General features: G+C 32.9%; 1 protein-coding gene across 4 annotated transcripts in view; it reads left to right on the top strand.

Moving 5' to 3' along the window:
• Positions 1-25,386, top strand: part of VPS13A (vacuolar protein sorting 13 homolog A) — a 201,661-nt gene that overhangs the window by 92,636 nt on the left and 83,639 nt on the right. For all 4 annotated transcript variants that reach the window (XR_004319289.1, XM_032477879.1, XM_032477880.1 and 1 more), the window contains exons 32-39: positions 1,037-1,204; positions 2,052-2,356; positions 9,112-9,259; positions 12,125-12,275; positions 19,087-19,214; positions 19,567-19,736; positions 20,344-20,561; positions 21,251-21,483. Coding sequence is in view for 3 of the 4 variants with exons in the window: in XM_032477879.1 (XP_032333770.1) it covers positions 1,037-1,204; positions 2,052-2,356; positions 9,112-9,259; positions 12,125-12,275; positions 19,087-19,214; positions 19,567-19,736; positions 20,344-20,561; positions 21,251-21,483 (1,521 nt within the window). In the remaining variant the exon portion in view is untranslated. The remainder of the gene's footprint in view (positions 1-1,036; positions 1,205-2,051; positions 2,357-9,111; positions 9,260-12,124; positions 12,276-19,086; positions 19,215-19,566; positions 19,737-20,343; positions 20,562-21,250; positions 21,484-25,386) is intronic.

The raw sequence follows: 25,386 nt of genomic DNA on the forward strand, positions 1-25,386 counted from the left end.
ATATCGTATATGTGACTGACATCTCATTCCACCTCTCCCTTACCACAGGTGAGCTGGTGCTCAAAGTTCTGTCTCTTTTGAAGGTAACCTTTTTTTCTTCTGATTTTAGGCTGCTTGGTTGGCTTGTGACCTCAGATTTCTATTGATTTTAAGAAAAGTTACGATTTTGTAGTTAATCTGTTTTTTGTTTTTTCTTAAGGTTTGGAATGGCCCTCTCCAACATTCTACATCCTAGGCAGAAGCAGAACTCTTATAGACTTCTTTTTAGTTTGATCTTACACCTCAGCCTTTAGACAACTATTTTTGATTCCTGAGATTTTCTTTTTTCTGTGGTTGGAATTCATTTGCTTATTGATGGCTCTTGAGCCCTCTACATTGCTTCTAGCATTTAGGAGGGTCAAGAAAGCTGTAAACTAAATGAGTGAGTGCTCTGTTCATCTTTCAGAATATTTTCAATGTTTCACACCTACTGATAGCTCCAACATTTTTAACTGGGGTTGCAGAATTTGGGACATTAAACTGCTGTAGGTAATTCTTGTTCGACAGTTGAGATGACTCTTCACAAACTAATCAGGAACAGAAGTATAGTGATAGGAAGAGACTCCTTTGAAGGATCTGGAAAATCTATACGTACATCACACCAAGCAGATTATATTAAGTTTTAGAGGTACAGGGTTTTTCAGACTTTTGACATTGACCGAAAAATACATTTATATGGCAGTTCTCAGTGCACAAGTGTACATACTAAATGAAAATGTCTATTCTGATCATTTTTTCCTGTTTTTCCGATCGAAAAAATATGTTGTGCCAGACCTACTAAATTGATAGTATGGCCCAGAAAGGGAGCTGCCACCACCAGTTTGAAAACCTTTGCAGTGTAGATTCTAATAAAGGAGTTAGAATTGTCTTGTTTGTACCTGGCTTGAATACTTAGAAGATTTTCCAAGTATGTGGGTATGTTTTGTTTTTGCTTTATTTTTGAAGTAAAGACATTATTTCAAAAATGGATTTGACAATTGAATTTTCTCTCATTAAGGCTGTTTATATAACTGGAAAAGAAGTTTTCAGCTTCAAAATGATTTCTTACATGGGTGCGACTGCTGGTTCTGCATACACAGATATGAATGCGGTTGACGTTCAAGTTAATTTAACCGTTGGTTGCATTGAAGTAGTTTTCGTCACAAAATTTCTATGTTCTATACTGGTAAGTATGTTAATTTTTCATTTATTCTTTTCTAGTTGGAAATTGCTGTGCATCAAGCAAAGATGAAGAAGAATAATTCCTTGCTTGATTTTTTTCCTGAGTTTTTCAAGGTGTTCTGGCTACCTTTTATCGTGACTGAAATGTACAGTATATTATTTATATAACATTATTTTCACATGGGAATGTTCTAGTTAACTGAAATGTATATTTTATAAACATTAAATATATGGGTATTATGTATCATTTTATGTATATTGAATTCTTGATTTTATATATGATTGGTTTAAGTGTTCTACCCGACTTCCAGCTCTAACTAAAACTGCTAAATGCACAATTGAAGTTTGGTTTGGTTTTAGGTAATCATTAAGAAAAACGTATTTTCTGTTGCATTCTGATTCTGTGAATATCTAGGGCTTTTGAGGGATTTAGATTTAGTCTAATTGATAGACATCTTTTTATTATTGACAGACATCATTTTATTATTGTTCTGTCCTACAAACATAAATAAGCTCTCTGTCTATTGAGGTTGTTTAGGGAAATACTATATGACTGTTTAGCCATTAGGGAAAGAGACAATAAAGGAAATGGATAGCAATGAAGCACTGCAATATCCATTTGTTGCTTTGGACTAGGTTTGTATTGTTTTACTGTGTGTCTGATCTTTGTGTTTCTCAAAGTTTATTACAGAAAATTAAGGTTTAACATAGGCAGTCAGACTTTGAATAATGCTTGGTTGTACCAAGAGAAAAAATTTTTTCTCTGAGATATATCATAAATACCAATATACATTTAATAATCTTATTCATTAATGGTAGCCTTAAGACTATAATTCTGATTTTCTTTATAGGCTTTTATAGATAATTTTCAAGCAGGTAAACAAGCCTTGGCTGAGGCAACTGTTCAGGCAGCAGGAAGGGCTGCTACTGGTGTAAAAGAACTGGCACAAAGGAGCTCTAGAATGGCATTGGATGTTAACATCAAAGCCCCAGTTGTGGTTATCCCACAGTCTCCAGTTTCTGAAAATGTTTTTGTTGCTGATTTTGGGCTAATTACGATGACAAATACATTCCATGTGATAACAGACAGCCAGACCAACCCCCCGCCCATTATTGATTTGATAACAGTAAAGCTGAGTGAAATGCGACTATACAGGTAAGCTTTTCATGGGTATGTTTATGTAGAAGGCAATCTTTTTCTGTCTTTTTACATTAAAGGCCTTGGTATCCTGAAGTTTTCTGTTTAAAGTGGAATTTTATTATAACTGTGCTTAATTTTGTGATTCTCTTTCCCAAGTATTTGTTGGCAAGATTAATTATAGGCTTCTAGTTTTTAAAAACCTAGAAAGTTTTGGAAAATTAGTCATTAGGTAATTAGGAACACTAAAATTTATTACCTGAGGCAGTATATTTGTATTTATTTGTAGTTCTTTATAAATTATAAGGTTATGGAAGAAATGCAAGATTTTCTAATATATTTATTTGCTCTGTGAATACAGTATTACCTGAAGTATTCTATCAGTTTTGTGCTGTGGATATGACATACTAATTAAACACACACATAGTAGTGTCTAATCTTATATATTCACTAGACATAAGTGAATATCTAGATAGTTCCAGAACTTTTATTATGTTATTTTTAATCATCTATTCTATATTTAAATGCCTTATTCCTTTTTTAACTTGGATTCATCTCTAAACCTCTCACTTGCTCTTTTCTTTCCTCCTGTAATTTTTCTTTGATCTCATTGTGTTGGGTTTTTTTTTCCCTTTTATTTTTGTTGCTTTTCTTTGGCCTCTGGCAGGTCTGTCTCCCTCCCATTGTTCTTTCCATCAGTTGAATATTTTTAAAGCAGCTTTATGAGATATAATTGGCATGTGATAAATTGCATAATTTTAAAGTATGTAGTTTGATAAATTTAACATGCATACATTTGTGATAGTAAGAGTACAGTTGTGTTAATTCTTCCTTAAATATTTGGTAGAATTGACCAGTGAGGCCATCTGGGGCTAGTATTTCCTTGTAGGAGGTTTTTAACTTCAATTTCCATTTCTTTAATAAACTTAAGGTTATTCAAATTATTTATTTTTTGAGTGATCATTGTTAATTTTTTCAAGAAATGCCTATTTCACCTAAGTTGTAGAGTTTTATGACATAAAGTTCATAATAGTCCCTTCTTCCTCGTTAATATCTGTATTGATGTTACCTCCCTCATTCTTGATATTTATAATTTATACCTTTTTGCTAATCAGTCTGGCTAGAGGTTTGTCAGTTTCATCGATCTTTTTTTTCCCCTATGGTACACCTGGATATCCATTCTTTTATTTCCTTCTGGTTTTACTGAGATATAATTGACATAATAGCACTACGTGTACAGCATAATGATTTGACTTACATCTTACATACATAATGAAATGATTACCATATAAGTTCATTAAACATCCATCATCTCATATGTATACAAAATTAAAAGAATAGAATAGCTATTTTTTCTTGTGATGAGAACTCAGGATTTACTGATAACAATTTCTATTGTTAATTATATTTATCTTGTTGTATATTTTATCCTTAGTACTTACGTATCTTATAACTGATAGTTTGTACCTTTTGACTCCCTCCTACTTCCTGCCTCCTACCCTCTTGTAACTACAAATCTTACTTCTTTCTCTGTTGATTTGTTTTGAAGTGTAATTGACTTACAGAACTATGCTAGTTTTTGTCACACAGTGTAGTGATTCAGTATTTTTATACATTTCAAAATGATCACTGTGATAGATCTAGTCCCATCGTCACCATACAACCATATTAGATAGTTATTGACCATATTCCCCACACTGTACATTCATACCCATGACTCATTTGACACTGAAAGTTTGTATCTCTTAATCTCCCTCATTTATTTTTCTCTTCTCCCCACCCCTCTCCCTTCTGGCAAGCACCTGTTTGTTCTCTGTATCTCTCTTATTTTTTGTTATGTTTATTCCTTTGTTTTGGTTTTTAAATTCAATATACAAGTGAGATCATATAGTAGTTTTCTTTCTATCTATTTGTCTGACTTACTTCGCTTTACATAATACCCTCTAGGTCCATCCACGTTGTCAGAAATGGCAAGATTTAATTATTTTTTAAGGCTGTGTGATATTCCATTGTGTGTGTGTGTATTCCATCTTCTTTATCCATTCATCTGTTGATGAAAACTTAGATTGTTTCTGTATCTTGGCAATTATAAATAATGCTGCAAGTGAACTTAGGGGTGCATATATCTTTTCAAATTAGTGTTTTCATTTTGTTTGGATAAATATTCAGGAGTGGAATTGCTGGGTGGCGCCAGTACCAGACAAAGCTGGCTGCGTTGTTCAGTGTGTCCCATAGCTGGTGTTGGGCCACTGGTGGGCAGGGTCAGGGCCTACCAGTCCCATGGCTGGTGCCCACCCACTGGTGGGTGAGGTCATGTCCTTGAGCAGGTGCCAGCCTCCTGGTGGTCAGAGCTGGGTCTTGTGATCTTTTGTTGAGGAGCCTTGTGGTTCTGGAGCTGATGTCAGCACACAGGTGGGCAGGGCTGGATCATAAGGGAGTTGGCCTGCTGGTGGGTAGGGTTGTGTCAACACTTGGCTAGCTGCTTGGTATGGGATGTTCCAGGACTGGTGCCTACTGGCTGGTGGGCTGGGCAGGGTCCCAGTGTTAATGAGCTAGAGGGAGGATTCCAGAATGTACTTGCCTGCAGCATTGTCCTTGTGGTTGAATGAGCACCCAAAAGTGGCTGCTGCCAGGGTCTTTGTCCCCAGGGTGAGTCCCAGTAGCCTCCTTCTTCTTTGGGAGGCCCTCTAATATTAGCAGGTGGGTCTGACCCAGGTTCCTTTAAAATTACTACTTTTTTCCCTTGGTCTCAGAGCATGAGAGATTTTGTGTGCACCCTTTAAGAATGAATTCTGTTTCCTACAGCCCTCTGACTCTCCCAAAAATATGCTCCACTGACCCTCAAAGCTGTTCTGGGAACTCTAGTCTGGGCAGCCCAATGTTAGGGGTTGGATCCCTCACTCCTTGGGAAGAACCTCTGCAGTTGTAGTTAGCCTTTCATTTGTGGCCTACCTGGGAGTGTGGTTCTGTACTATACCATGTCTGCACTCCTCCCTCCTGTGTTCTTGTGCTTCTTTCTTTATATCTTTAGTTGCAGAAGAGCTTTCTACTAGTCTTAAGGTCATTCTCATCGGTAGTTGTTCTGTAAATATTTGTAATGTTGGCGTGTCCTTGGGAGAAGGTGATCTTGGAGTCTTCCCTCTCCTCTATCTTGCCATTCCCTGGTATTCATCCTTGATACTCCAGTTTTATTATTTACTAAACAACCAGCTTATTTATTTATTTAATGTGTTTAAGAATCAGCTTTTGGTTTTTTCCTCTTGTTTTCTCTTTCACTGATTTCTGCTGTAATATCATTCCTTCTGCTTACTTTGGGCTTAATTTTGCTAAGTTTCTTTAGGTGGTGGATCAGATTATTGATTTGAACATTTCTAATATAGATATTTAGTGCTAACATTTTGGTGTTCTTTGTAGCTCTCTTCTCTCTGGCACTTGATCATGTGAACTCTACCTGCCTTAGTTTCCCTGGACTCTCAGCTCTGTCTTCTCAACTCATGGACTTTACTGGTTATTTCTTGGCTTATCCTCCCCCGTCCCTCTTTTCCATGACCTGTTGAAGTTGGGGCAATCAAAGGGCTCATCTTGTTTTTTTCATGTGTCTCAGTAATCACTGGTTATTTCCTGATGTCCTGTGTCTTGAAACTCTTTTTTATATATTTTGCGTATGTGTGTTTGGAGGGTAGGGAGCAGTTGTTTCAGGTAGGAGGGTAAATCTGATTCATACTATTTCATCTTAGATGGAAGGGAAAATTTTCATTGAATATTTGAGTATTTATTAGCATGTAATATACCCCAGGTGTAGTGTTAGGAATATGTAGTACAATAGTAAGCAGTCTTTACAAGGGATGAATAAATAGTACCTACCTCATTGGATTGTTGAGGTAGGTACTATTTAATGAATTTAATGAGCTGATGCATAAAAACAGGGTCACATTTAGATTTGGGAAGGTTGTAGAAAGTAGGTCAAAAGGAGACAAAGTTGGAAATTGGAAGAATGGTTTATTCACATAAGAATTACATGTGACTCAGTGTAGGATAAGGAAGTGAGATAGTAGAGAACTAAGCAGCTATGAGAAATTTGAAAAGTAGAGTTAAAGGTAGCATTATTAAATGTGTGTCATGGTTAAAAGAGAGTAGTTAAAATTGACTCCAGGTTGCAGGTTTGTATTAAAAAAAAAACCCCTCAGTATTTGGTAATAATACAGTTCAGTGAACTATGACAGAGTAATGCAAAAAAAAAATAGTAGAGTGGTGATACTAACAAGTTCTCCAGTGGGCAAAGTAACTTGAAAATAATTACACGACTTATACATGAAGTTATATAGAACCAGATTTGGAACACATCTGAACATACGTGTCTGGATATTAGGAGAGTATTCAGATTTCTAGATCTAGGCATCCTTAATAGTATTTAGCTAGTTACAGGAGCCATCAAAGTGAGTAAGATCACACAGAGAATTTGTAGAGTGGGACATGGTGAAACAGAGTGCTGAGGAATGTCAACATTTAAGGAACTGGCAGAAAAGAAATCCTCAAAAGAGGTTAAGTTGGAGCAAGCAGAAAGATAGGAAGGAAACCAGGAGAATGTGTTGAGGCAGCACTGAAGGTCATGTTGATGTTGTAAACCATGAATTAACAGTGTATGATTTTTTTTTCATGCAGTACTTGATATTCGGTATTGAAATCCAACAGCCAGTTGGATTCAGGAAAGACAATTTTTAACAAGTGGTATGACTGAAGATAGTGGGACAGGATTTTAAATATTGTAAGTCATGTTGATGGATAATGGAGAGGACAGAAGTTGAAGATAAGAGGATACTGATAGAGTAAACGAATGTAGAGAGTGATTTATAGACTGGAGATTCAGTAGTCTCAGAGTCTTCAGAAATGAGCACTGACTCGTCATTGATAAATTATAGCAAAAATAGAAGGTGGTTAACATGGATGGTATTACTATTAAAGGAATAGACGTGAGAGTGGAGGAGCATCATTTCAAATTAAGAAAAATGGTTTCTGTCTCTGAACTCTGAGGTAGGTAAGGTGTTGGAGAGAAATCAGACTTTAATAGAGCTTCATGGAAAGCTAGGTTTCAGTTAAGATAAGAAATGAATAATAAATTTAGTGAAGACATTGGAAAGTATAGAATGATTTGTTCAGTCAAATCTAGAGATTTCAGAAATTACAGGGAAATACTGAGGTGAGACTTCTATTTTAATAATAGGCTGTAGGTACATAGTAATAATGTTAAGCTTTAGATGGCTCATTGACTTGGAGTTTATACTATATAAAATTTTGAATTTACTAACAATAGAATATTTATACATCTATATTTAATTACATCTTGTTTGACTTTAAGAAATGATGTAGATATGAATTAGATGTGAGTCTGTATTACAAATAGATTATTTTTAAAAGAGTTCACTAAATTTTTATAGAGCACTAAATAGTAATATGTATTATTTTTATGTCCAAAAAAGAATTAATTTTTAATTGAAGAAATACATAAAATGGTATTAGGGATGAACATAAAAGATTGCTGACAATATGACCACCCAGAGATAACTACTATTAATAATTTGGTATGTTTTTCTACTTCATTATATCTGCACATATGTTTAAGTTAAGTAAAGTATGAATTATATTGTACATTTTTAAAAACCTCTTGTGTTTGTTTTATATGCGGACTTGAATTTTTATTGATGTACAGTTGACATACAATATTGTATAAGACATAGATGTACAGTATAATCATTGACAATTTTTAAAGATTATACTCCATTTATAGTTACTATAAAATATTGGCTATATTTCCTGGGTTGTATAATCTATCCTTGTAACTCATTTGTTTTTTTGTGATACCCTTTTTATTTTTAATTTTGTGATTTTTAAAAATTCTTATTATTGAGATGTAGTCAGTTTGCAATGTTAGTTTCAGGTGTACAACAAAGTGATTCAGTTATACATATACATATATACATCGTTTTAGATTCTTTTCCATTACAACTCATTACAAGAAATTGAATATAGTTCCCTGTGCTATATAGTAGGTCCTTGTTCTTTATCTATTTTGTGTATAGTAATGTATATCTGTTAATCCCAAACTCTTCATCTATCCCTATTTCCCATTCCCCCCCAGTAACCACAGTATGTTTTCTGTGTCCGTGAGTATATTTCTGGTTTATAAAGAAAATATGTATCTTTCCCCCCTCTCTCTCTTTAATTTTTTATATTCCACATATAAGTGACATCATATATTTGTCTTTCTCTGATTTACTTCACTTAATATGAAAACCTCTAGATCTGTCCATGTTGCTGCAATTTGCATTTTATTCTTTTTTATGGCTAAGTAGTATTCCATCGTGTATATTTCTCATAAATTAAGGGGATGTGTGGTAATCTGCTATATATGTAAATCAGTGAATTTAAATGTTTTTATAATGAAGTCTTATATAATGTATGTTTATAGTTTATATAGAGAGAAATCTTATTTTAAGAGTTAGTTGTCCGACTGGTATATTTTGGCACTTTTTAACATATTGCAAAGTCCTATTTTAAAAATTCATTTTTCTTCAATATGGAGCACTTCAGCTCAGAAAATTACTGAGGTTTCTAGTGGGATGGAACATCTCGTTTTGACATGGAAAATTTATTCAATTTTATTTTTCTCTTCACACACCAGTTATTGACTTCTACTATTTGTATATGAAATGATTAATTTTTTACTATCTGATTATGTATGAAACTATTCAGAACAATTTTATTTCTACTTATAGGACTCAATTTATTAATGATGCATACCAGGATGTACTGGATCTTCTACTGCCATTAAATCTTGAGGTGATTGTTGAGCGAAATTTATCCTGGGAGTGGTATCAAGAAGTTCCTTGTTTTAATGTAAATGCTCATCTAAAGCCCATGGAGGTAACTTTTGGATGCTTATTGATTTCTGTTTTGTTGATTAAGAAATATTGCTTGAGGGCATAAGACATTTTGCATGTCTTGGTTATACATTACCTTGGTCAGAAATGAAATAGTAGGTACAAAACCTAGAATTCATTGAGTGTTCTTCATTCAGTCAACAAATATTTGAGTGCCAACTGTGTATTAGACCCTGTACTAGATATTGGAGAACTGTGGCAAAGAAGTTGTGACATTGTCTCTGACTTCATGGAACTTAACAGTGTATTGCAGGGGTTGGTGGTGATGGTGGTGGTCCAAAGGTGTGACAGACAGTAAAAAAAAAAAAAAAAAAAAAAAAAGTACACATGTACATAATTAAAATAGTTATAAATTGTGGTAAATCCCATGAAGGAACCAAATGTTAGACATGGTGCTACAGTAGTTAGATATATTAATATAGATCTTAGTGGAGAGGTCTAGGCTGGAAGTAATAATTTGGAAGTCATCATATTACAGATGGTATTTAAAGCTGTGGGAGTATATTAAATAACTTAGGAAAGGTCCTAGAAGAATAGAGGTTGAAGATGAAAATGGCTGATGAGTCAGTAACAGAGGCATTAACTTTACCTCCCTACTGGTTGATTTTGCTTCACGGATCTCTAATGTAACTGTCCACAGGTTCATATTTTTCCCTCTTGACTGGATGGAAGTCAAAACTGTATCATATGCTTTGCTGAAGTGGTAGCTATTTGTATTATTTCTGGAAGATTTCTTTAAGAAATCTACTTAACAAATTCTCTTCCTTGCTCTGCTCCTCAGTTTCCCTTTCTGTTTCTCTCTATAAAAATTGTATTCAAAAAGAGAAAGCTGTCATTTTAAAGATTTCATATTTTTAGCTCAAAAATGTATTTAGAACATAAACCTGATGATCTCAACTGAAAATCTTTAAACTCTAGTGTATAAGATCATATGGACTCCTTAACTTAAAAATGGAGAATACCTTCTTAAATAATTGATGTCTCTTTATATTGGTAAGACGGCAGATAGAAAATTACAAAACATAAGTAGCATGTTCCACACAGCATACTGAGCAAATCCTCTCCCCATTGGGCCCAGTCATTAGGCAGAATTGTGTGGCACAGCTGGGACACCATTTTCTTTCACTCTTCTCCAGGGAGAATCCATGCAGAATGTTCAGATGATGATGCAGACCATCTTCAAATGTCCAGCTGCCTTCCAGGGCAGATCAAATAGGGTCTTCCCTACACCGATCTACCTCAGTAGTTAGCAGCTGTTGTAGCCCATCCCCAGCTTCACATATACGAACCCTCTTAGACATCATCCTCTGTATCAGAGAGAGGTTGGAATCAGTTACTCTGATGCATCTAGCCTAAGTGCTGCAGTTTGTGATTTCTGATTTGTCAGAAATTTGGGGATAGCACACACAGTCTGTTCTGACACACAGAAGCCACAGACCAGCATTCCTTTGGTCCAGCTTCCTACGCTGAGCTGTTGGCAAGGGTGAAGAGTGATGATTAACGTCAGTATTTGGGGGGTATTCAGTATACATGTACTAATTGAAAGACATAGTTTAGAAGTTGTAATATTTAATTTCATCCTAATTTATGTGAATATACTGTTTTTGAAATACTTGCTACGTAATAATCACAAAATAAGTATCATGAATAAATGAAAATTTAAAAAACAAAAAACATAAGTAGCATGAATAAGGAGTTAATCTTAAAACACTAGATTAGTTTATCACCTTCAGAATGCAATCAAAGGAAGCCTGATGCAAATAAAACTGGTAAATTTTGTGGAATTAAAGTTATCCCCTTGAGTTCAGTAAACATATCAATTTAAAACTGTAGGTTTTTGTTTTTGTTTTTTTACCTAATTGCTGTTTTATTAGAGTTCTCCAGAGAAATAGAACCAGTACGGTGTTTGAGTGTGTAAATACTTGATGTAGATGCATTAGACTGACTTATTGAAGACTGGATTTTAACCTCTCCTTGACCCTGAAGTTGAGGTCCAGTAGGGGTCAAACTTGTGGTCCCCTAAGGTGGGCTGCAACAGCTACTTAATACTCAGGTGAATCTTGTTGATAGGGAAAGACTCAATTTCATTCTAGAGGGTCTGTCCCAGAAGGCAGCTGGGCATTTGTAGATGTTCTGAAGCTATATATATGATCAAAAATACGTATCATTTGTATAACATCTAGAATAATATTTGACCAAATATCTACATACTGCGACCCGGTCAGGTTGCTATAAAATTAATCATAGTTTTTAAGATGAGTCTTATGCTGGTCTAAAGATTTTAGTCTAAATTTGCAACTCACAGAGTTTTGAGTTAATGTGTTGAGTTCTTTAAGTGGACTTAAGCATGATACGTCATCATTTAAGCCTCAGCTTATAAAATCAGGGTTATATTCTTTACACCTAGGACTTTTATGAGGTTCAGCTAAAATAATTCATGTAAAACATATTGTAAAATATTTTCCACTATATAAGTTTATTTTTTTTGATTATTCTATATTTGTAAATCGAGGTACTTACTAACCAAAAAGTACAAAACAGCTACAATAATAATTAAAAGATAGAAGTTCATTTTAAAGGTTAAAATTAGTAAGTTAATTGCTACATTCATGACAAAAAAGTTCATTCATAGCTTCATTGGTATTGGTATTTAATTTAGTTCTGTATTTTAAAAGCTACTAAATACACATGATCATTTAGAAAATGCAATGTTCATTTAGTAGAATTGTCTGATATGTTAAAGTTTGGTTTTGTAAAGGTTTGACATGAAAGTCATTTTTTTGGTATGAGAATTTTTAACTATGTGAAATAGTTATGTTAAAATGGGTAAATCTTATTTTTTTAACAGTTCATTCTTAGTCAAGAAGATATAACAATTATTTTTAAAACATTATATGGCAATATATGGTATGAAGATGGTGGTAGTGCCTCAAATGCAGGAATAAAAGATCAGTCTAGTGTTACTAGTGGAATTACTCATGCTTCACACCGTACAGGAGGTATGTTCTTAACCTTAAATTAGTCCCCACCCCCTAGTTTCTTCTTTCCTTCCAGTCTTCTTTCCATTCCCCCTAGTTCTAGTTTTGGGTAAACTAAGATTTATATATCTTTTCTATTTAGCTAATTCCGTTCAGGTATTTCTAATTTGTTTATTCATTCTGTTGACTTTTTTCTTAATTCAAAATTCCTAGTCTTGTAACAAAATTCCTTAGTATATGTTTATTCTTATCTCAACTTTCCTATAATTCCTTATTTTCAATTTTTCTCCTCTTCCCCCATCTTCTCCCTTATTCCTAGTGCAGCATATATTCCAGATGGAGTATTTTATATTGATATTAGGAGTATCAGAATATTAGAGGTGTCAAGAGAGAATGATTATTAGTAAATGATGGATTTCAACAAATATTTGAAAGATGGATGGATGGAATAGAACAGAGGAAACTGTAACTCAGAAGGAGACTGCATCCAATGTTGGATTTAATTTGCTATGTGGAACCCTGACTAGGTTCTAAGTTGAGCACCAGCACATACAGCAAATTGGGTTAATTAGAACTTCTGGGATGATTTTGTTTTGTAAGAATAAAATTCTCCTCATTCTGGCATTTTGGGGGAACCCCAAACCTGCCTACCTCGAACTTAAACTTATTAGTTCACAAGACTCATGTGTAAAGCCCTGAAATATTACATAGTTTTTTCAGTCAGAATCCTAGCCCAGAAACAACCTTACATTAATTACATTATAGGAAATTCCATTCTTACTAGCTAGAATAACCAACCCAGTCCTTTGTTGTTAAATATTAATGATCAGACATGAAGAAAATCACAAGAACCTAAGTGTGAAAGCAACCAAGATAAACAGAATAGTGTTTCCTGAATGAATCAGAAATAATTGAGGGAACAAGAGAGAATGTGAACAAACAGAAAACAAACTCTCATAATCAGAGGATTTTGAGAATATAAAATGAATCCTACCATCACTACCTTTTGCCTTCCCAACATAAGAGTTATTGGAAACTAAAATTATGATTGCTGAAACTTTAAAACAAAACAGTTGCACTAAGCATGGGGTTAGAATGTGAGTACTGAGTTGTAATATATATATTACTGAATATATCAATCTCCTGTAACATTGAGGAAAAATAAAGACAGAAATGGAGAATGATTTAGAGTGATGGAGCTTTAGTTCAAAAAGTCCAATTCCAGAATAATAAATATTTTAGGAGAAAGACTGAGAAAATGGAAGAGAAGAATCTTTCAAAGAAGTAATAGAAGAAAACCCTCCAGGGCTAAGTAAATACTGAAACAAATTCTTGGATATAAATAATCTACCAAGTTTCAAGCCAATCAAAGACTCCTTATGCAAACACATTTTTATGAAATGTCATAACAACAAAGGTAAAATTTTTAGTTTAGGAAAAAACCAGGATGCCTATTAGAGGCTTGAGGGAAAGGGGACTGGAATCAGACTTATCATTAGTGAAACTTGGTGGGATGGGATGGGTTGGGATGGATGGAGGATAAAAGACAATGGAGTAATATAGCCAAATTTCTAAGGAAGATGGTTTTGAAGTTAAGGGTATATATATGGCAAAACCAACATCCAAATGGGAAAAGAATATTCAGATTTCCAGTGACTCAAAGTTTGCTTTCTTTTACCCATTCCTAAAGAAATTACAGGTATACCTCATTTTATTGTGCTTCTCAGATACTGCGTTTTTTAACTGATTGAAGGTTTATGGCAGCTGTGACTTGAGCAAGTCTGAGTGCCATTTTTCCAATAAAATTATTTTTAATACATGTACATTTTTTAAGACTTAATGCTGCTGTACTCTTAATAGACTACAGTATAGAGTAAACATTGTTTTTATATGTACTGGGAAATCAAAAATTTGTGTGACTCGCTTTGATGTGATACTGATTTTATTGCATTGGTCTGGAACTGAACCTGCAGTATCTTTCATGTATGCTGGTAGTTTGAAAATATATTCTAGCAAAGCAAACAAGGAATCTGGGAAATAGGAAAACATAGGATCCAAAAACAATAGACTTACCCAGGAGGGCATTAAAAAGGAATCCCAAAATTATCTGTGTTACTGGGCTAGAAGGACTTGGGAAAGAGGAGTTCAGAATGCTTTAAGAAAAAAAGGGAAGAATGTCTTAAAGAAGAAAAATATATAAATTCTATGTAATATGTAGAATGAGTTAATTATACTACGTAAGGAAATGGGAGAATGAGGAATTAATTAGCTATATTATATGGATGAGGAAGACATGTATTCTGTTCCTAAGAAGGGAGAAATATGTACTATATATTCTGGTACAGAAGTGAAGTGGACTAAATTTTGCATGATTTTGAGCCATCTTTAGAATGTGTGAAGAGATTCTCTCTGCTGTTTTGAGAGATACACAAGTTGTGATGTTGTAGCAGCAGAAGAAATATAATAAGCTATTAGTCTCTTAATTTAAAATTATTACATAGCCATAGTTAAACAACACATGGAAGACTTACTATGTAAATAAGTATGTAAGTGTTGTTAACTGTTAAGGTAGAAATAATGACATACATGACCAAAGTTGGAAAGAGGAAGATGGGACAGGTAGAGGAAATGATAAGGACTTAAGTAGAGAGGAGTATAAAGCCAATGTCTAAAATGGATGGAAAAAATAAACATTTAAATATATTACTGTTTTAATCCTTTTCTTCTGGAAATGTTTACACGTACATCAAAGTAGAAGGAATAAGGTAATGAGCCTACAGGTATCCATTACCCAATTTCAACACTTAGTATCATGTGGCTGCTTTTATTACTGCCAAAATTCTCCTCTTTTTCTTCCCCCAACTCCCAGCCCACTAGATAATTTTAAAGCAAATCTCAGATGTTACACCTTTAATTACTATTCATCTATAAGCAGTGTGAACTTTACTTTTTGAATATAGTCATAGTAACATCATCACCCCTAAAACATTTGCAATACTCCCTTTAAAACATGTAAATATCTAGTTAACTTCAAAAAATCTAGTTAACTTCATATTTTTTCCTGATTGTCTCATAAATTTCTCTTTACAAGTTTTTCTAAATAAGTTTGAACGAATTAATGCACAAATAAAATGAAATAAATTTAGATGTGTGTTACTAATAACAGCTTCAGAATATATTCAGCAAAAATTGACAGCTAGAGGAGGAAATAAATACACATATACAAAATCATAGTAGATTACTTAGCACATCACTCTTAGTTAATTGATAGACTATAGACAAAAGAAATCAAAATATAGAACATTTGAATACTGTTAACAAGCTTGACCTAGTTAACATTAATATACTTCACTCAACAATTGCAGAATACACTTTTTTTTAAGATCTCCTGGAATATTCACAAAAATAAACCATTTGGGGGGGCCATAAGGTTTTCTGACCAAATGGAATTAAGTTAGAAATCAGTAGCAATGGGATGTCTAAAAAGCTTGAAATATTTGGACATTAAATAATTTTGAAATAACAGATGGTTCCATAAAGAAAGGAGACGGAAAATCAGAGAATTATTTAAACTGGAAGATAATGAACATAAAACATGTCAAAAGTTGTGGAATGCAACTAAAGCAGTGCCGAAAGAAATTTGGTGCCATAAAGGATTGTACTGGGAAAGAATAAGAGTTAAAAATCAAAGATCAAATCTTTCACTTCAGAAAACTAGAAGAAGAAGAGCAAATCAAACTAAAAATAAAGGCAGTGATACAGAAAACAGTAAAAATCAATGAAAAAGAAACAAACAGTAGAAAAAAATAACAAAGTGAAAAATCATTTTCATTGGAAAGACTAATAAAAATTGATAAATTCTTAGCAAGACTGGTGAGAGAAAATGAATGATAAATATCAGAATTAAATAGATTAACTGGCTGTAATATAGTTTTATGAATTTATTGCACTGATGCTATAAAATCTGGACTTCGTGGTAATCTGTCCCTAAATAAGTGTTGTTTTCTCTTCTTCAGTGTTACTGTAAACAGTGACACCCATGTAGCATATGTTTGACTTTTCTTCTTTAATGTTTCATGTGAAAACTACAAACTACCTTAATTTACATGTTTCCTCATTGTAAATAAGCTTTTCTTCCTATCCAGATTTTTTTTGTGTATGTGTGTTTTACCGGTTAAATGCTTTTGTAGTTTAATCCTGTATTATCTCTTTTACTTTGTTTTGTGTATAGGGAAAATTAAAAAGTTGGAATCTCCCCCAAAAAAGCTAATTACGCTAAACACAGCATGCTAATTATGTTGTTAAGAATTTGTATAGCTGTGTCATGAGGGATATTCGTGTGTGATACTCTTTTCTTGAAGTGGCTTTTTCTGTTTTGGTTTTTGGTACCAGGGTAATGCTTGCTTTCTAAAATGCATTAGGAAGTGTTACTTTTTCTAAGTGTGATATTGACTACATAGAAAACCCTAAGAAGTCTTCAACAAATTCCTAGAATTAAGAAATCAATTTAGCATTTTTAACAAGATACTATGTTAATATGTAAATATCAGTTGTATCAGTGACAATTAAGAAATAAAATTAAAACTATTTTCAATAATGTCAAAAAATAATATACTTAGGAAGAAGTTTAACGAAATTATATGAGACTGTTACACTGAAAAATACCAAATACTGACTGAGAAGAACTAAGTGACTTAAATATATGAAGAGATATGCCATGTTTGTGCATTGAAAAATCTCATTGTTAAAATCTCAGTATTGTTTAAATGTCACTTCTCACCATGTTGATTCATAGATTCAACATAATCCCAATCAAACTTTAACAGAAATCGAAAAATTACTTAAAAATTATATAGAAATGCTAAGGATGGAGCCATTTATATATATGTATGTATGTATGTATATATATCTGTGTATACACTATATATACAGAGAAAGAAGAACAAAGACATACACTGTCGAATTTCACAATTTATAGTAAATCTTCAATAATTAAGTCGGTATGGATATAGCATAGCATAGAAAAATAGATTTATGAAACAGAATAGAAAGTCCAGAAGATATACAAGTAAACTTACTTTCAACAAGGACTAGACAATAGGGAAAGGATGAACTTTTTAACAAATGGGGCTGTTGGCAACTAGGTAAATGTAGGAAAAATTGAACCTTGTCCCTTCACATCATACACAGAAATTAATTTGAGATGGATAAAAGGCATATATTTGAAAGCAAAAACTTTTAAACTTCTGGAAGAAAGCATGAAAGAATATCTTCATAGGATAGCCAAAGATTTCTTGGGTAGGTACAAAAGCTCTAATCATGAAAGGAAAACTTTATAAAGTAGACTTCAAAATGTTAAACTTCTGCTCATCAGAAGATAGTATTAAGATTGTGAAAAGTTAAGCTTCAGACTAGGAGACACATTCATGATACATGTATCTGACCTTATCCTTTTATCTAGAATACATGAGAACTCCTTGAAATTAGGAACTTTTTAAAAAATGAAATAATGACCAGAAGATTTGGCTACTTGGGAAAAGATATGTTAAATGGACAGTAAGCACATGAAAAGGTGCTAATACAGTTATTTTTCAGGAAAACTTCAGTTTACCAAACTAAAGTTTAAAAGGCTGACACCACCAAATGTTGATGAGAATGTGAAACAGCTGAAACTCTCAAATATTGCTGTCAGAAATGTGAAATAATATTAACTATTTTTGAGAGTTTGGCAATTAATATACACCTACTCTATAACAAGCAATTACAGGCCCAAGTTTTTACCCACACCCCACTCCAAAATAAGTGCATATGTACACAAAATTACTTACCTTGTAATATATGCAGATTTATCCATAATAGCTCAAATCTGGAAATAACCTATATGTTTTTGATACTAGAATGGATGAATTGTTTATTTTTCATACTGTGTATTTTCATAGAATGCATTTTCAGAGTGCATCAGAGAGAATGAGCTACTGAAACAAAATAACATGTCAGTTGAAAGAAACTAAACATGAAAGAGTATGATATATTACTTCATTTATACAGAATTTAAGAACAAACAAAACTCATCTAAGGTGATTGAAATTAGAATGGTAGGAAAAAGGGAACTTTCTGGAGTGATACGAATGTTCAGTATCTTTATTGGAGTGTTAATGACATGAACGTATACATTCATCAAATCTCATTGAATTTTTCAGATAAGATCTGTGTATTTCAGTGATACAAATTTTGCCTAAAGTAAAAAAATAAGCTACCTGGCATGGTGGTACTTGTTTCTGGAGTCAGGTAAAACAAGAATTAGGAATTGCTGTGTTTTTATTATATGTCCATTTAATACATACCATGTGTATATAATATGTTGTTTATATAAAATTTAGAGAAAATTAAATTTTGGATCCTTTTGCTTAGTGGAATGATTTTTCTAAATATCATCTAATTTATCTTGTTTGGTTTTATTTTTTGAAATAAAATTTAAATTCCAAACTAATATACCACATACTCTAGTACACGATTTATACATGCTATTTTGCTTAATTTGCAAAACAAACTCAGTGGTTACTTCTCTTATTCCCATTTTACAAAAATTAAACCAAGAGCTTTTTAGAAATAAACCAAGAGCTTAATTAATACTCCCATGTTTTTATGTAATGAATGCTAAGCCAGGAGTTAGTGAGTTCAACATCTAAATTGTTAAATCTTAAAAGTTTTTTGAAAAACATTATATTATACCCATTTATTTAATAATTCACTTAAATCTATTTCAACGCTATTTTAGTGAGTTCCACTATCTGACTTTTTTCTTTTATCCAATAACTTTAATTTTTCCAAGGAACAACTGTAGTGACAGCTGCTGTGGTGGAAGTACATTCACGTCCTTCTCAAGTTAAGACAACACTAAATATGAGTTTCAAAACTGATTATCTTACCATGGCACTGTATAGTCCGGGTCCTAAACAGGTAAGTTGAAGAAGAAAAGAAAATATATTCTCACTTGGTGAAAATTATATAGGCAAATGTCTATTAAAATAGCATTTGTGAGTATTTCATGTATATTTTGGCGTATATCTGTTCCTCAGAAAAGTTATTGATCTTTTTGCTTTAATAATAAAATAATTTAGCCATTTCCCTTTTAAAATGAATTATCTTTCCTATAGCCAGTGATATGAAGAATAAATTTTTTAATTAAAGTTAATATTCTTTTGCCTTTCATTATGAGCACTTTGGAGATAGAGAATGTAGTAGTTTATATCTTAAAACGTGTTTTACATTTGTTTTTGTGTCAAATTTTGATTGATTTCCTCTTCCACAGACTTCCTTCACAGATATTCGTGATCCTTCTCTGAATCTTGCTGAATTTAAGTTGGAGAATATTATAAGTACTTTAAAAATGTATACAGATGACTCAACGTTTTCTTCCTTCTCATTAAAGAACTGTATTTTAGATGACAAAAGGCCTCATGTCAAGAAGGCGACTCCTAGGTAATAGTGTTCTGAGATTTTACTTGAGAAATGGTTGATATATTTTATAGAATTTATTCCCAAAGTTGCATGTTCATTTTCTGGGTACATCCTAAGGTCCTCGGAGATTCAGTGCAATTGAGTTCGTGGTTCTAAGTCAACATTTAAAATACCCTGGTTCAATCTGCCCTCTTAGCGCAGCAGGCAGCGAATCAGTCTCATAAAATACCCTGGTTCAGTTATGTGCTTTTCTTACTGAGTGTTTGATTGATTGGGTAAATAGAAATGATCAATGCAATTAAATTGGTTTTTAAGTTAATCTGTATTATCTAAATTATTAATCCATGCAAACTGTAATGGGAAACATGAAAAATTGAGAAGAAAAAATATGCTGAGATTGAAAATTCTGATAATTTCTTAAGGATGTACTTCCTAATTTATGAAACATTTGTGCTCTTGAAGTCTGTAAGTCTGTGGTTTGGAGTACGCTGTGAACTTCCTTGGAGAAATGACTTTCAGAGTGTTGGTTTGCTGTCCATGAAGGGGATAAGAGATCTTTGAATTTTATTGATGTGTTTGGTTTATTTGTAATATACTCATAGGAATTGTTATTATGGTGTTTTTTCAGAATGATAGGACTGACAGTTGGGTTTGACAAAAAGGACATGATGGATGTACGGTATAGGAAAGTCAGAGACGGATGGGTGGCTGATTTAGTCCTTCAAGAAATGTATATTTGTGCAAGTGTGGAATTTCTCCTGACCGTTGCAAATGTCTTTCTTGAGGCCTACACCACAGGCACTGCTGTAGAAACCAATGTTCAAACATGGCCTGCTAAAGAAGAAGGTTAGTTATTGGCTGAAATATTTGATATCTGTGTTATGAAAGTGCTGTAATAGCTCTTACCTTGATTAACCTTCTAGATGATGAAGTTAAGTGGATTAATAAGTTAAAAATCTTTATTTTTCAGAGGTTAAGAGGAAAACTTAAATGTATTTTCTGATAGGATATACAGTTTGCATATTTTTCAAGGTGTAAATATATATTGGGCTTAAAAATTATGAGATCTATATTAAAATAAGTAATTGTACTTTTCTGAAGACAATATTTTGAAAGAATTTGTTGGAGGTAATCAAGGAGAAGGAATAACAAATCAGCCACTACTTCTCATACTTAAAGATAGTACTTTAACTTAAAATCCTCTTTTATTTTTGTTATATTTATAGTTTTCTACTATCTTTTACATATTTCATTCATTGTGGTATAGGTGAAAACTGTCAAGCTGAGAATTGGAAACTAGATTTATTTCCAGGTCTTCCATTAAATGGTGGAGTTTTTTCCCCCACATTTTAAAATGTTCTATGGCTATAGCTTCTTCAAATCTTGTACTCAAAAGAGTTGCACTAAATTTCTTTGGGACCTAAGATTTTTTCATTTTACTTTTTACTTAGGCTTAGTGTTTTCCTGTAAATAATAATTTTTGATAAATAATAAATATTTATAGCTATTTTAAAACATTTTTATTTCTATTTTAGTGCCTATACAGGAATCAGAGAAGTGGGAAATTAATGTCCTTATTAAAAATCCTGAAATTGTGTTTGTGGCTGATATGACAAGAAATGATGCTCCTGCCTTAGTCATTACAACACAATGTGAAATTTGTTGGAAAGGTGACTTTGAAAATAATACAATGACTGCTGCCATTAAAGATCTCCAAGTCAGAGCATGCCCATTTCTTCCAGTCAAGAGAAAAGGAAAAATCACTACTGTGAGTTTACTATTTAATCATCTACTTAATTGTAAGCTATATTGTATATAGTGTATACCACTTTAGGAAACTGCCTACATACTTTACAACTTTTCTCTGTAAAATACCTTCTTTCTGCTTGGAGAGCCTAGATTATTATTACACCATCTTTGAAACTTTGTCATTTTTCCAGTTTTCCTCATTGTTTTATCTATTTGTAGGAATAATCACACTAAGAAGTTGCTTTTTTCTTGACACTTCTAAATTAAGATTCTATTCTGAGTTTCTAATCAATTCTGCACTGCATTTAAGCCTTTGAGACTTTCTACCAATTGTTTGTTGTGTTGTTTCGATTTTATTATTTTTAATTTTCTTCCCCCTCTGGACATTTTTGCTCAGATGTGTTTTTGCTTTTCTCCCATATGGCTTATTTGAAGTATCAGCTATTTGCTTTGACAACTTCACATTTGTATTTTATTTTTTACTACCTCTTGGACTTCCTCTTCTTCATAACTGTTTAAAATTAATTTCTTCAAAGACATCTTTTCAAGTTAACTATCTGACTTCTAGTACTCTTACTAAACACTAATAAAAATGGTTAGGTTTCTACAGGAATAATAGAAGTATAAATATTATCAACAGAAATGTAAGATGTGATTTTGTCATAAGTAAATACGTGTATATTGGTTAGGATATAGGGTGGACTGTCTCCCTAGTTTTCAAGGCTGATGGCTCACCCCTAAGCAAAGAGAGGAAATAGAAAATGGAGGGCATACTGATTCTCTTTTAGGTTATGACTCAGAAATTTAACATATATTTCTTCTGTTCATATCCTTTTGGCTTGAATATAGCTGTACGGCCACCCTTATCTGCAACAAAAGTTTGGAGAAGGTGGTCTTTTTTTTTTTTTTTTTGAGCTACCTTAGGCTCAGCTAAAACTTCTCTTACTGAAGAAGAAAAAGAGAACAGGTATGAGGTGGCATCTAGAGGTTCTTCTCACAGTCCACTCAAAGATTTCTTCCTTTGTCCACAAAAGTAATCCATACTTGTCTTTGTTCAACCATAGAACATACTCACTTCTTCCAAGAGAAGAATTACATGTTACATATATTATATGTTATAGGTGTACAATATAGTGATTCACAATTTTTACAGATTATACTCTATTTATAGTTATTTTAAAATATTGGCTATATTCTTCATGCTATACAATATGTCCTTGTAGCTTATTTTATACCTAATAGTTTGTACCTATTAATCCTTTACCTCTCTATTGCCTCCCTCACCACTGGTAACCAGTAGTTTGTTCTCTCTGTGAGTCTGCTTTTTTTTGTTGTTATATTCACTACTTTGTTGTATTTTTTAGATTCTACATTCAAGCAATATCATATAGTATTTGTCTTTCTCTGACATATTTCACTTAGCATAACAACTTCCAGATCCATCCATGTTGCTGCAAATGCCAAAATTTTATTCTTTTTAAGCTAAGTAGTGTTTCATTGTGTATATATACCACATCCTCTTGATCCATTTGTCTGTTGATGGACACTTGGGTTGCTTCCGTATCTTGGCAGTTATAAACAATGTTGCTGTGATCATTGAGGTGCGTGTATCTTTTCAAACTAGTGTTTTTGTTTTCTCCGGATATATGCCCAGGAGTGGAATTGCTGGATCATGTGGCAAGTCTGTTTTCAGTTTTTTAAGGAATCTGCACACTCTTCTCCATGGTGGTGGCTGCACAAATTTACATTTCCACCAACAGTGTACAAGGGTTCCCTTTTCTCCAGATCCTCACCTACATTTGTTATTCATATTCTTTTTGATGATAGCCATTCTGACAGGTGTGAGGTGGTATCTCACTGTGGTTTTGATTTGCATTTCCCTGGTGATTAGCAGTGCTGAGCATCTTCTCATATGCCTGTTGGCCATCTGCCTTTCGTCTTTGGAAGAATGTCTATTCAGTTCTTCTGCTCATTTTTTAATCAAATTTTTTTTTGACGTTGAGTTTTGTGAGATGTTTATACATAATGGATATTTAACTCCTTATTGGTCATATCACTTGCAAATATTCTCCCATTCAGTAGGTTGTTTTTCATTTTGTTAGTGGTTTCCTTTGCTCTGCAAAAGCTCTTGAGTTATATTAGGTCTCATTTGTTTATTTTTGCTTTTATTTCCTTTGCTTTGTGGAAGGGATCGAAAAAATAATGCTGCAGTCTATGTCAAATAGTGTTCAAGTGTTCTGCAAGTCTTCCTCTAAGAGTTTTATAGTAGTGGTCTTACATTTAGGTCTTTAATCCATATTGAGTTTATTTTTGTATATGGTGATAGAGTGTTCCAGTTTCCTTCTTCTACATTAAGCAGACTTTTTAAAAATAGGACTTTACAACTTGTAGGTGGATTGTTGCTTTCCCACAAGTTTCTTCCTTCACAGATGGAAACAAGTCTAAAAATGGGATATCTTTAAGTGGGCATCCATGTAAGGGAAACATTTATGATTATAGGAGATTTTGAAACAGAAGTCTAAAAAGGGATATCTTTAGCTGGGCATCCATATAAGGGAAACATCTATGATTATAGGAAATTTTGAATAGGAATCTTTGAAAAGATTATTTACGGTCAACTAGATGTTTTAGCAACGTATATTTTAGGGGGGAGGGTGTAGCTCAAGCAGTAGAGTGCATGCTTAGCATGCCTGAGGTTCTGGGTTCAATCCCCAGCACCTCCTCTAAAAATAAATAAGTAAACCTAACAACCTTCCCCTACCAAAAAAAAAAAAAATTAGGAAGCTATGTATATTTTGATAAGTTGCAATTTGTTGAACTTTAATTGGTATCATAGTCATTTTATATTAGAAAAAAGTTTCTTAATTCATCATTCGTCTCTCGGGTTCATTTCATGTATGCTTATGAAAGATTCATGAACTTAAAAAAAAAGATTCATGAACTTCAAGAAGACGTATGGAGAGTGTGGTATATATACTTTTTTCCTATTAGAATTTAATTTTAGAGGATAAATGACCCTAAATTTTCACAATCATTAACATAGGATATTCTCATCTTTGCTACCTATAGACTATAAATTTACTTATGTCTGTTTCACCAATTAGGTTTTATAATAATCTTTAAAATTCTTAAATTCCTTTAGGTATTTTAAATTTTCCTTTTTTAAAAAGCTAAATCATGATCCAGATATATAATTTATTTTATATCTATTGTAAATAGTTGTCAGCTTTTTCATGAATTTATCTTACTCTCTAACTTTTCTAAACTTATTACTTGTACTAATATTTTTATTAATATTAGACTTAACCAAAAATCATCTGCAAAAGCTACATTCTTGTTTATTGCTTCAATGGCCACAAGGATTCATCCTCATTGTATTCCTGTGCTAAAAGCGAGGTGATAGTACTATAATTTTAATATTTTCTTTTGAATTTAAATATGAGACCCTTAGTATGTTGATAAAATTCCACATGAAATTTTGAGAGAATCTTAATCATGAATAAGTGTTGAATTTTTTTGATTGCTTACTGCTGTCTGTTGAAAAAACAATAGTAGTTTTTATTATTATGATGATAAATTACATTGATTGTCCTATGGCATACCAGCCTTACATTTATGGGTTAATCCTAAATTTGAGGATATTTTAGTTTGTTCTTGTATTCTGTTTGTTAATTAGAACTATATATAGAAGACTATATATAACTGTTCTGAAGTAGTAGGCAAGGGAGACTTCTCAGTAGAAAAGACGTTTATGCTGATGCCTGAAAGATGATGAAGTTAGTTAAACGGGAATAGAGGAGTTACCAGAGTGTGTTTCAGGTTTAAGAGATACTGTATGCAGAGTACCTGGGTTCCAGAGAGTGCAAGTTCCCACCACACATCTACCCACATACCAACATCTATCCTCTTATACCCTAACTTT

The sequence above is a fragment of the Camelus ferus genome, chromosome 4, assembly GCF_009834535.1.
Source record: "Camelus ferus isolate YT-003-E chromosome 4, BCGSAC_Cfer_1.0, whole genome shotgun sequence".
In the NCBI taxonomy this organism is placed as follows: Eukaryota; Metazoa; Chordata; class Mammalia; order Artiodactyla; family Camelidae; genus Camelus; species Camelus ferus.